Raw genomic sequence first — 13167 nt, forward strand, 5'->3', positions numbered from 1 at the left:
ACAGGAAAAAAAAAAAGAACCACATTAGTACAAAGTAAAAAGAAAAAACAATTAAAAACAATTTCATCTTTTCCTCACTTCTTTTACGTTTACTTGTTTCCCGGACCTCCTCTTACCTCCCTCTTCTGTATTCTAATTAAATATGTTAATCCAACAATTCCTTTCCCTCCTTTTTAATCCTAATCTTTAATCTTGATGTAATATAACTTTAAATTTTACATTTTACATATTAAAAACCAATTTTTCCATATTCTTTTGTGCCTGTACAGCTAGAAACCACTTAACTTCAATGCAACATCATTCTAACATTCATTAATTTTGCAATATTTCTGTAAATAGTCTTTGAATTTCTTCCAATCTTCTTCCACCGACTCCTCTCCCTGGTCACGGATTCTACCAGTCATTTCCGCCAATTCCATGTAGTCCATCAGTTTCATCTGCCATTCCTCCAGTGTGGGTAGATCTTGTGTCTTCCAGTACTTTGCAATGAGTATTCTTGCTGCTGTTGTAGCATACATAAAGAAAGTTCTGTCCTTTTTTAACACCGATTGGCCGACCATGCCCAGGAGAAAGGCCTCTGGTTTCTTCAAGAAGGTATATTTAAATACCTTTTTTAGTTCATTATATATCATCTCCCAGAAAGCCTTAATCTTTGGGCACATCCACCAAAGGTGAAAAAATGTACCTTCAGTTTCTTTACATTTCCAACATTTATTATCAGGCAAATGGTAGATTTTTGCAAGCTTGACTGGGGTTATGTACCACCTGTATATCATTTTCATAATATTTTCTCTTAAGGCATTACATGCCGTAAATTTCATATCTGTGGTCCATAACTGTTCCCAGTCAGCAAACATAATATTATGTCCAACGTCTTGTGCCCATTTAATCATAACAGATTTCACCGTTTCATCCTGAGTATTCCATTTCAACAGCAAGTTATACATCTTTGACAAAGTTTTAGTTTTGGGTTCTAACAATTCTATTTCTAATTTTGATTTTTCCACCTGGAAGCCGATTTTCTTATCCAAATTGTATGCCTCCATTATCGGATAGTAATGAAGCCAGTCTCGCACTTTGTTTTTTAGTTTTTCAAAACTCTGCAATTTCAATCTGTCTCCATCTTGTTCCAAAATTTCCCAATATTTCGGCCATTTGACCTCCATATTGAGCTTTTTCAAGGCTTTCGCTTCCATCGGTGACAGCCACCTTGGAGTTTTGTTTTCCAATAAATCCTTGTATCTTATCCAAACATTAAACAGTGCTTTCCTGACAATATGGTTTTTAAATGCTTTATGTGCTTTGACCTTGTCATACCACAGATATGCATGCCATCCAAATACATTGTTAAAACCTTCTAAATCCAAAATGTCAGTGTTTTCAAGAAGCAGCCATTCTTTCAACCAGCAGAAAGCTGCTGATTCATAGTAAAGTTTAAGGTCTGGCAGGGCAAATCCACCTCTATCCTTTGCATCTGTTAGTATTTTAAATTTTATTCTGGGCTTCTTGCCCTGCCAGACAAATCTAGAAATATCTCTCTGCCACCTCTTGAAACAGTCCATTTTGTCCACAATTTGCAATGTTTGAAACAAAAACAACATTCTAGGCAATACATTCATTTTTACGGCAGCAATACGACCCAGCAGTGAAAGCTTCAAATTTGACCAAATTTCTAAATCTTTTTTCACTTCAGCCCCGCATTTTTCATAGTTATCTTTAAATAAGTTCCCATTTTTTGCTGTCAAGTTGATCCTTTCTCGTACATTTCTATCTTTGGAAATTGCTACCCTATATTTCCAGGAACTGCTGATGCTCATTCTGAGAAAGAGGCATAAGAGCAACATTGTTTTGGAGAACACAGGCAGAAGTCTTTCTTTGTGGAAATATTGCTTAGTGCCAGCACTGAAAAAGCTTTCTGTGCAGAATTGGCAAAGATCAAGGGGTCAAAAACAGTGTTCCCATTATAGTGTATGGGTTCCACTTTCTTCCCTCCTCACAGCACCAAATGGGGCAATACTTCTTCTGTGCAAACAGGAGAATTTCATATTGACTTAAGCACTGACGTCGACCGGAAATGCCATTGCTGTGGGCTGAGTCACCAAGTGCTGGGAGCCAAGCAGCTACAGGGCAGCACATCATGTGTCAAATTTAGAGCTTTGTGAAGGGATTGTGCAGTTTGCCCTGCTCAAACAGTGGGATCTTCCAGCCTCCAGCACCTCCACCTCACCCCTCCTCCTTTAGTCAGCTGAGAACAAGCAGTCCTGCTGGCTGGTTAAGACAGGAAACCAAAAGGGAAACTGAAACCTTTTCTTTAGCAATTCTAATTCCAGGCAAAGCATCTAGTGAGAGGAATTCATGTGAGCGCTACCATAAAAAGCCACTGGAGTTTCCAGTCAGAGCAGAAGTGTTGTAAACTGCTCCAAGCACACATCTGTGGGAAAGGCTTCAGCAGTGGCAGCCCCCTTCTGAGTTTCCTCCTGGCTGAAGTGCCCCGCAGAGACTGCTGCCAAGCCAGACCAGCCAGAAAATTACCTATGTGAGTACCACCTTTTCTCTCCACAGCCCTGTCTAGCTGTTAGCTTGAGAGAAACAGCCACAAGCCCTGGATTTCAGACTTTCAGGCTGGGGAAGAAATGACTTGGGTCAAATCAAGGCAGAGCTGGCAGGATACATCTTGCTGAGTGTGGCAAAGCAGCAAATGCTTTCTATTTGTGCCCTGTCTTGCTGGCTATGCAAGGGATTGAGGAAGTAGTCGACTGATTCTGGCACCTGAGGCAGAAAAGCCCACAAATGTCTTGGCAGTGAAAACGCAGTAATAATAAATAACAAACAATTTGCAGCCTTTTCCTGATGCACAAAAACAGCTGCCCGCCCCTCTACCTAATGATAGGGCTCACCCTGGAGTGAGTGAATAGTTTCATAGTTCTTGAAGAAAAACATTCAAAGATCCTATGGGCAGCCCTTCCTTTATCTAGCTAAGGGATGGGGAATCTCAGGTTTGGGTGCCAAATGTTACCCTGTAGGCCTGAGGAGATTTCACCCCTCCCATATCCAAGAATCTCCTGAGGAGTCTGCTGATTCTCCAGAGAGGAGGAGGCGTGTTCTGCTCTCTACTTATTCTGCTCCAGCACCGAGTCAGTCAGTGTCAGGGAGAGAGAGAGGGAGACGGAGTGTTAGAGATCGTGTGTAGAGATAAGGTTGCTGCTAAGAGCAGCTGCAGACACTCAGTGCAGTGCAGCATTCATTTATGCTTAGACCTATTTAGCTCTGTATATAGTTGTATAATAGTTGTAGATAGAATAAAGAAGATATTCTACAGAGCTGCTCTCCGAGTTGTTTATATACTCTACTAGACTCTGCTGTACTCTGCTGTACAACGACTGTCTTCTTGTGGAAGTGAATCCGGTGCTCACATCTCTAAGCTGTGAGTCCACAGCACTTTGACCTGTTCCTGTGCAGAAGGTGGTCTCTGGAAGTGCTACCCAGCTCGCCTAGCCCAGTTGGGGCTGAAGTGGATGAGTCCAGTTGGTGGCACTGGCTCAAGGGCGATGTTGACAGGGGCCACACCTCCTCTCCCCAAGAGATTTTGCCTAACTGAAATATGTCCTTTCATTTTGCTGTTTTAAAATGGTAGGAGTCGCTCACATTCACTGCTCTGGCCCAGAAGCTTGCCCAAGAGGAAATGCCCTTGGGGGAAATGTTTCCCAACCTCGACCCAGCCTTTCCAGGCGAAATAACCTGAGTGCAGAAGCAGAGCTTGGAATTTCTTTTTCTCTTTAGATTCCTCAGCCTCTTTCCTGGGCTGCCTTCTGAACTGCTCAGCCAAGCATCATGGAAGAGCCAATGTGCCTGATCGAGAACAACCCCAAGGAACAGCTGCGGGTCAACCAGGAAGCCCTGAAGATCTTGCAGAGCATCCAGCAGCCAGTGGTGGTAGTAGCCATCGTGGGACTGTACCGCACTGGCAAGTCCTACCTCATGAACAAGCTGGCAGGAAAGAAGAAAGGTGAGTCTGCAGAAGGAATAGGTGTTGGTGGGTAGAGACTTTGGGCTGGATGGGGCCAGCAAGGTACATTCAGATGTTACTTCATTTAGGTAACCGCTTTTTCAGATATCGGAGAATTCCACACTAAGAGGACCATATTCTGAGATTACTGCTGATCCCCTCGTACCTGATTCCCTTATTCCTGTCTCATTTGATCCCTATAGGCTTCTCTCTAGGGGCCACGATTCAAGCACAAACCATGGGCATCTGGATGTGGTGCCTTCCTCACCCCAAAAAGCCTGACCACACCTTGGTGCTTTTGGACACAGAGGGGCTGGGCGATGTGGAGAAGGTAAGTTGGAGACACAGAGCAGCTATTATTTTGGGGAAGGGCCATAGCTTAGTGGTAGGGCAGCTGCCTTGCATGCAGAAGGTCCTAGGTTCAATCCCCGATATCTCCAGGTAGGGCTTGCCGTTTGTGTCTCACGCCTTCATTGTATACCTTTAGGCACCAGGCAAAAACATTCCTTTTCAACTAGGCTTTGGCTGATTAATATTCTACAGCCTTTTAAAATGTTTGGGGGGGTATTGTTTTCTTTTCTTTAACTATTTACTTTTGTTTTTACCTTTTACCCAGAGATCTTGTGATGAAGGGTGGTATATAAATCTTAATTAACAACAACAACTATACAACAGGAGAACAAGGCTAATCAGGAGCACTTTAAAAGCTCTCAGGTGAGGAAGCATGCTCATAGGAGTAAGGCAAAGGTGAGGGAGTGCGAGCAGAAAGGGATCAACCAGGCAGAGTTATTTACTGTGTGTAGGGATGCAGCCTAGGTGCAGATCAAGTGTGTAACAGGATTCTGCACTAATTACTTACATCCCACCCTACAGAGCAATACTGCGAATGACTCCTGGATTTTTGCCTTGTCCATTCTGTTAAGCAGCACCTTTGTATACAACAGCATGGGCACCATTGATCAATATGCTCTGGAGAAACTGCAGTATCCTTTGTACAAATGGTGTCAGGCAGTTCACTGCCAGTTTTCCTGCTTTGCAGTCAGAATAGATGGTGTGTAGATGCTTTCGGTAGCAATGTAGCTGTGTGTGCACGCTGGGAAATGCCTCTTCGTACGTACATTTATTTTCACGATACTGGATGGTGCAATGTAGGTCACAGTTAGTGGGGACACCACACTGGTTTCCAGGAAACACACTAATGGACAAATCAAACGAAGATGAACAAAACTGTGATAATAAATAAGACAGCAATTTTTAATCAGTTAGCTGGTTAGATTTCTTTGGGAGGGAAACAGCATTAAAAAAAGACACCTCTCCAATGAGGCAGCAAAAATCTGTTAATTCATTTAAATTCAAGTCCTATTGATTTTTATCAATAGAGGGCAGCTGCCTTCTTAAAAGAGTCATTCTGCCTTCTCTCACACACAGAAGTAATGCCTTTTCTAGTACTGTGTCTGCTATGTCGCATGCATACATCATCTGAAAACGAAGGAATTGTGCTTTTTGATTTGGAATTACTGTTTTTATCTAGAAGCAAGATTTATCTAACTGGGTGACATTTCTAATAAGGCCCTTAGGAATAGTGAGGAGGGATAGAGGAGGAAAGGTGAGGGGTATTTGAGAGATTACTGCCCTGTGAAGTGGAAGAGGCATCGTAATTTCCTTAGTGTGATCCCAGGTATGTGACAGAGCTGACTAAGCGCATTAAGGTGAAGAGCACACCTGCAAAGGACTCTGAGGGTGAAGAGGGAGATTCGGGTGACTTTCTCAGGTTCTTCCCAGCTTTCGTCTGGGCTGTGCGTGACTTTTCGTTACTGCTGAAACTGAATGGGAAACCTATCACTGAAGACGAATACCTGGAGAATGCCCTGAAGAGGAAGAAAGGTACTGAGAGTCGGAGGGATCCTAGCCTGGATGAGTGCCGGATTTAGGACGGTGTGAGATGTTCCCCCTCACAGGGGGCCGAGCCAAGGGGGCACAAAATAATAGCAACAGCAACAATAATAACCTTATCTGTGATTCTCTCTCTCTTAGACAACCCAGAGAAGTTGGACCTTGCCAAGAAATGCATACGCCAGTATTTCCCCAGCCGCAAGTGCTTTGTCTTTGACCGCCCAGCCTCAAGGCGAGCTTTAGAGGAACTGGAGGACCTACCTGAATCTAAACTGAATCCTGACTTTCTGGAGCAGGTTCAGCATTTCTGCAGCTATATTCATGAGCAAGCTCAGGCAAAAGTCATCCAGGGAGGGCACACGGTGACAGGGACATGTGAGTAGAGGCAAAGGGCGTGGCGTAGAGTGGCTCATGGGGAATCCTGGGTGGGGAGGCCGGGGTTTCACCATGAACTTCAGTATACAGCCAAAGGGTTTATGGACTGGAATACGTTTTTGTTTATGGACCAGAATACTTTTTGGTTGTTTTTTCTGCAAGAGACTAAGGGCCTGTCAACACTTCCACTTGCCCCAGACTTTTGCACAATTTGTGCTAGACCATTACCACTTATTTGAGAGCTTTTTCATATATCCTGAACTATCTCATAATAATAATAATAATAATAAATAATATTTATACCCTGCCCATCGGGCTGTGTTTTCCCAGCCACTCTGGGCCGCTTACATTAGTTCATCATTTATCCATTTTTACTCATATCATATCCAATCACATTAATATCTTATTAAACCATATTTCTCTCCCTTCCTACCCCTTGCAGCACTGGGGCTTCTGATGGTGACCTATGTGGACGCCATCTGCAGTGGCTCCATACCCTGCATAGAGAACGCGGTGGTAGCCTTGGCGCAGATTGAGAACACAGCTGCTGTGCATGATGCCATTACATACTATGAAGCAGAGATAGAGAAACACTTGAAGCTGCCCACCGAGACTATCGAGGAGCTGCTGGAAGTGCATGCCCAATACGAGAAGGAGGCCATTAAAGTGTTCTTGGCACGAGCCTTCAAGGATGTCAATCACGAGTACCAGAAGGAACTTGGGGTATGGGGATTAACTCACCAGTGGGCATGAGATAGGGGGCTCTCCATATCTGATATGGGGAAAACTAGGAAGGATTTTGTGTTGGATGGAAAGTTGGATACTCAGAAATAGGAGGTTCCTTTCTATGGGGCAATATATTCATTCCTGTCCTAGTTCAGAGACTGAGGAGCCAAGATGTCAAGGGATGAGATCCGGCTCCTTAGCAAGGTTGTGTTGGCCATTGATTGGATGCCATTGGAAAGTTTAGGGAAGTTTTTAATATTTAATGCTGTATTGTTTTTAACACTTGATTGGGAGCTGCCCAGAGTGGCTGGAGAAACTCAGCCAGATGGGTGGGGTATAAATAAATTATTATTATTATTATTATTATTATTATTATTATTATAGTTGAGATGAGCTAAGATGCCCCCAGGAACACGGAACATCTGGCAACCACTTGGTTTTGTTGGGATGAAAAAGTAACCCTGTTCCCAAGGGAGGTGTTTAGAATGAGGAACTAACTGTGGGAGGACCAGTTTGAGGAAAGGACAGAGGGTAGTAAGTGGGCCACCTTTTTCAGGCAAAGTAAACTTACAGCAGGTATCCACACTTACCTTTTGCCTTGCTCTTTCTGAGCTTTAAAACATGGATTGTGCCTGGAAAGAGCGGAGGAAAGGTAAATGTGAATAAGCCCTAGGTCTTTTAGCCCTTTTTTGCATCTCTTCTTCTGGGTTGACAAATGGGAAGCCAGTTGGCACTCAGCAGAATGGACTTTCTGATCTGTATCTAAGAGTCATTTTCTCTCATGGATTTCAAGGGCATTGCAGCCTTCCTCCTGGGTCTCCACGTGCAAGATGCAAGCAGCTTTCTACCTTTCCCTGCTCAGTGCTATTTATGATAAATCTAAAAAGCAGAGTTAGGGGCATTCTGGGTGCTAACTTGCTTATTTGTTTGATGGTGCTGGGAGAGTAAGTAGAACAACAGCTAACTTTCAGAATAAGGTCCTTTTATTTCATACACTGAATCACACTTTGGAACCATGTTATCCGTTGCTTCCCCTTTGCACTGGTCCACTGGGAATAGTGCCTGCAACAAGAGGGAGCCCTGAAATCCCTGGAATAAGGAATATAGGACTGTTCTCTATTAGGAAGCACCATTTGCCTCTCACCCTGTGCCCCCTTCTCTCTTCCCCTCCACTCTTCCCTCTTTCCTCCAGACCCAGCTGCATGCCAAGCTTCTCGAGTTGTGTTCTCGCAATGAGCAGGCATCATCAGATCGCTGCCAGGCTGTGCTTACACAGCTGTTCCAGGACCTGGAAGAGGAGATTGGCAAGGGGAGCTATTCTGTGGCTGGGGGCTACCAGCGCTTTCTGGATGACCAGAAGGAAAAGGTGGATCAGTATTACCTGGTGCCTGGGAAAGGACTCATGGTGAGTCAGACTTGTAGGCACAGCAACAGGAGGGATAAGAGGACATGCAACACACCCACACACCACGTTTAGCTTCCCCCAGGGATAGATACTCTCCTTATAACTATTTTACTGTTCCTTTGCTATAATAGGTTTCTCCAGAGCTGTCGCTCCATTCCCAGTCAGCAGCCCTGTCAGCATTACTGTAAGAGACACTGTGGTGCAATGGTTAGAGTGCTGATCTAGGATCTGGGAGACCAGGGTTCATATCCCTACTTCAGCAACAAACCCGCTGGGTGATCCTGGCCCAGTCACTGCTTCTTTGCTATCTTGCCTCACAGCTTTGTTGCAAGCATAAAATAGGGCGAGAGCCAGGCACACCACCTTCAGCTCTTTGGAAGAAAGGTGGGATATAAATGTAACCCCTGCCTCACTCCCCTGCCTTGCCCGCTCCCTGCTCAGCCCGATAACCACATTTCTCCCAGTGCAGTTCTGATCCTGAAGTGAATCAGGGTGGGAGAAGATTTCTTTAAAGGATAGTACACCTTGGGGTAAAGCAGAGGAGGAAATTACTTTTTAGATAAATTACATTTTGCTTTAATTGATTAATTAGGTAATACCCTGCCTTTTCTTCAAGTAACAGAAGGCAGTGTGAGTTGTGTTCTCCCAACCTTTCTCTTACAGCAACCCTGTGGGGTAGGCTAGGGAGAGAAAGAGAGAGAGACTCCAAGATCTCTTCATGGCTGTGGGGGGGACTTGGACCTGGGTCTCCACAGTCTTAGTCATACACTTAAAGTAATACACCTCACTGTCTCTCTCACAAACCCAGCTCAGCTCCAGATGTGATTGGGCCATTAATCTAGATAAAGTACGAATGGCTACCCTGCCATATCTAGACTGGCCTTCAGGTTTTTGCAGTGTCTTCTTCACTGCATATAGCTTTGCATGCAAGCACAAAGCCAAAAAATTTGCCTCACTCTACCCCTCTTCTCCCCTTTAGGCTTCCCAGGCCCTGCAAGACTTCCTGAAATCCAAGGAGGCTGCAGCCCAATCCATTTTGCAGGCTGACCGGACCCTCACGGACAAACAGAAGGAGGTTGAAGGTGAGCCCCAGTTCAGAGGCCTCCTCCACAGACAGACCTTACAGACCCATAACAATCTGGGCTGGGATAGTTTTAGCCTCCTCCGTCAGAGGTGGGAGTCCCCACTTCCTATCACTTTTGTTAGTTCCTGATTCCTACCAATTCCCAGGCCTCTGAATGAAAGCCAAACTAGGAACATCTTGGAGGGTACAATGATCAGACCTGCCATTTAATAATAATAATAAAAAAATTGTAATGGCCACTGTGGAGTGGTGACTTTGACTGAGACCACAGGGTGGGAGAGGAAAATGTTGCTGGGAAGATTCTTGTCAACTCATTAAGGGAAGTGGGAAAGGCCCACTAGACTGAAGTTCATTAAAATAACAATGTGACTTCCAATGATATGATAATTTATTACAACTTGTTTTTTTATATTAAAAATCCCTGATACTGAGCTGTCGCAGTAGCCCAGCTGAAATGTGATGCAGCAAAAAAAGAACTGATGGTGCTGTATACTGTTAAATACTGTCACAACAACAACAACGACAACAACAACAACAACAACAACAACAAATTAATAATGATTATGCTACATGCACACCACTCATGTAAAACACATTCCCTTCCCTAAGAATCATGGGAACTTAGTTTGTGAAAGGTGCTGGGAATTGTAGGTCTGTGAAAGGTAAACTAAAGTTCCCAGAATTCTTTAGAGGAAGCTGTGTTTTTAAATTTGATTTCAGTGTATGTACACAACCTCCAAATACGCTAATGCAGCCTTTGCCAACCTGTGTCTTAATGTACAATTAGCATTCACCATCTCTCTTTCCCTCTAGTGGAGCGAGTCAAGGCTGAAGCCTCTGCCCGGGAAGCAGAGTTGCATGAGAAGATGAAAGATGAGGCTGTCCGGAGGGCCCAGCAGCAGGAGAAGAGTTTTGAGGAGCACAAAAGGCAGCTAGAAACAAAAATGGAGGAGGACAGGAGGAAGCTACTGGCAGAGCATGAGATGGTGATGAATGCAAAGCTCCAGGTAACAATATCCTTAGTAGTGTAAGCCTGATCATTTATGCAGTCCTACCAGCTTTCACTAAAAAGGCCAGAGTCGAAGAAGGAGGAGGAGGAGGAGTTTGAATTTGATATCCCTCTTTATCACTACCGGAAGGAGTCTCAAACAATCTCCTCCCCCTTCCTCCCCCACAACAAACACTCTGTGAGGTGAGTGAGGCTGAGAGATGTCAGAGAAGTGTGACTAGCCCAAGGTCACCCAGCAGCTGCATGTGGAGGAGCGGAGACGCGAACCCATTTCACCAGAGTCTACGCTCTTAACCACTACACCACACTGGCTCTCTATAAGACACTATATATGTATGCAATTTCTATGCATGTATTTTTACCCCACTCTTTAGCCAAAGAAGGCCTCCTGAGCAGCTCACAGCAAACAGTAATAAGCATTCAGGCTTACAATCTAAAAGATACAGCACAAAAAGAAAAGGGATTGGGAGGGAGGACAAAAAAAGCAACCCCAGGCACTACTTCTTAGTCACAATGTTCTTTTGAGTCTTCTTTCTGGCAGACTAGAAGGAAGCAAGCTTCCTCTTCCTGCTGCTGCTGCCGCCTCTTTGGATGATGAATGGAGTCTGGTTTGTCTCTCTTGCCATTGTTATTTTATCTGGGAACTTGTGACCATTGGGGAGCTCTACAACATACATCCTTCAGGAATCACAGGGCCAGTTTGTGCAAGATGGCACCATTCTAGCTGAGGATGCCTGTGTCATCTTGAAATAGTCTTCAGGGACCTAACATTAGGGGGGGAAAGCAGTTGGATTGGGGGCATATGGAGAAGGGAGGAGGAAGCAATTGCTCACCTGTCTCAATTCAACACCTGAATTGGCCTAGCTCTGTCCCCGTCTCTTATTGCAGTCTCCAGCTTTGCTCTGTGATCAACTGGCATTGACTTTATTCTTTATCCCTGCCATTCCTTAGGAGCAGAGGCGGCTTCAGGAAGAAGGGTTCAACCAAGAAGTCAACAGGCTTCAGGGCGAGATCCAGCGCTTGCACTCTGCGATGAGTCAACAGCCGGATGAGGGCCCTGGATTCTGTGTGATTCTTTGAAGCTGCTGGCATTTCCAAAAGGCCCTAAATGGATGAGGAATGGGATGGAGAGGAGAGATCTACTTTGTATCTGGGCTCACTGAGTAGATATCTTTGGTGTGACTTTTTGTGTGTATATGAGAAAAATGATGGCATATAAAGACAAAATGGGTGAAATTAAACAAGAAGGAAAATCTGATAGTTGATTGTATTCTGTTGGTATAATAGGGTTCATGCCTTGTAACCTTGTCTTAACTATTATGTTTATGTTGCAAATAGTTCTAGCTGCTGCCTTGCAAGTATTCACATAACTATGGTTTATTTATTTTGGTTTTATTTTATGTCTGTATTTCTTCGACAGTGATTTATAATTGTATATGGACCATGTATATTGCCACTAGATCATGTTTAATAACAGTGCATTTTGCAGAACCTTATATAACAGTTTTTGGACAATAAATAAATTGGAATCTGCCATGGGTAGAGGCTTCTCTGTAAAGGTAAAAAGTCTCCAGCTTGAAACAATCTAAAGGCAAGACAGTATGTGAAAAGTTTATTGGGCTTGGATGTGGGGAAATTGTGCTCAGCTATGAAGCTTTCATGGATGGGTTTTAGGAAGGGTGGAGGGAATCGCCCCCATATACATTTCAGATGACATTATTCATTAGAAGCACCTTTATCTCAGGCAAATCTGCTGCATCTTTGTATTGACTGGCTTTTGTGAACAATTACATTTCTCCAAAGTTCTTGATTGCCATTAGTCATATGCAAACCACACCAAATATGGACATCATATTTTCTCCAGGGGAATCAGACTTCTGCTGCTTCTCTCTCATACACAAACACACCTTTGCTGCTGGAGAGCACACTTCAGCTGTGAATATTTGCAGGTTTCCCATCATCTCACTGACTGCTAAAAAGGTGATCTGGAGCCATGCTGTTCCTTGTTTTTCAGACAATTAACATTTCCACACTAAGGTCTGCCAGTGCCGTCCAGACATGGCTGTTCTATGGTCAGCTAGAAGCAGAATTATAAATGTCCACATCAGCAAATGTGACTTGATATTGCAGAAGAAATTTTGACCCCAAGGCCTCAGTCCTGGTCTGTCACTGCCAGTTTTGACCCCATGAGCATATATGTGAAATGTAAGGTTATTTTGTTCCAGCATGAATCATTTTACACTTGAATTGCATTTGCCATTCCACCACCTGTTCACTCACTTCGGTGAGGTTCTTTTGGTACTCTTTGCAATCTCTTTTTGTTTCAACAAATCTGAACAATGATGTATCATCAGCAAACTTGGCCACCTCACTGTTTACCTCTTAACTCTAGATCATTTATGAGCAAGTTAAAAAGCACAATCTTTGGGATAATACCAATCTTTGGAAGACTGCACTTTCTTCTCCATTTGGAGAACTGCCCACTTATTCCTACCATTTGCTTCAATGAACTTAACCAATTCCTGATCCACAAGAGGACCTCTTATTGAATAACCTTAGCAAATAATGTGCCCATTTTCAGTCCCTGTCACTTAGCTCTGCGGGGGGCGGGGAGCAAGCAAGCAAACACCTATTATTCATACCCCACTCCTCTGCTTTTGTATTCAAGC

The 13167-nt window shown here is 43.9% G+C and overlaps 2 protein-coding genes across 3 annotated transcripts in view; one reads left to right on the forward strand and one right to left on the reverse strand.

Annotated features, from left to right (window-relative positions):
* The window catches only part of DMRTC2 (DMRT like family C2), a 50422-nt gene that overhangs the window by 17117 nt on the left and 20138 nt on the right, over positions 1-13167 (reverse strand). The window lies entirely within an intron of this gene.
* Positions 1735-12034, forward strand: LOC308484185 (guanylate-binding protein 1-like). Of its 2 annotated transcripts, XM_081018893.1 has the most exons (11): positions 1735-2536; positions 3781-4006; positions 4210-4337; positions 4880-4989; positions 5685-5890; positions 6041-6274; positions 6717-6997; positions 8193-8405; positions 9385-9487; positions 10303-10496; positions 11450-12034. In XM_081018893.1, exons 2-11 carry the CDS (start codon positions 3832-3834, stop codon positions 11576-11578), a joined length of 1773 nt encoding a protein of 590 aa, XP_080875019.1. In that variant the 5' UTR covers positions 1735-2536; positions 3781-3831; the 3' UTR covers positions 11579-12034. The 2 variants fall into 2 exon arrangements, with proteins under 2 accessions (XP_080875019.1, XP_080875020.1); XM_081018894.1 differs by lacking the exon at positions 4880-4989 and having other exon boundaries at positions 5674-5890.

Source organism: Podarcis pityusensis (genome assembly GCF_964106645.2).
Source record: "Podarcis pityusensis genome assembly, chromosome: 8".
Classification (NCBI taxonomy): domain Eukaryota; kingdom Metazoa; phylum Chordata; class Lepidosauria; order Squamata; family Lacertidae; genus Podarcis; species Podarcis pityusensis.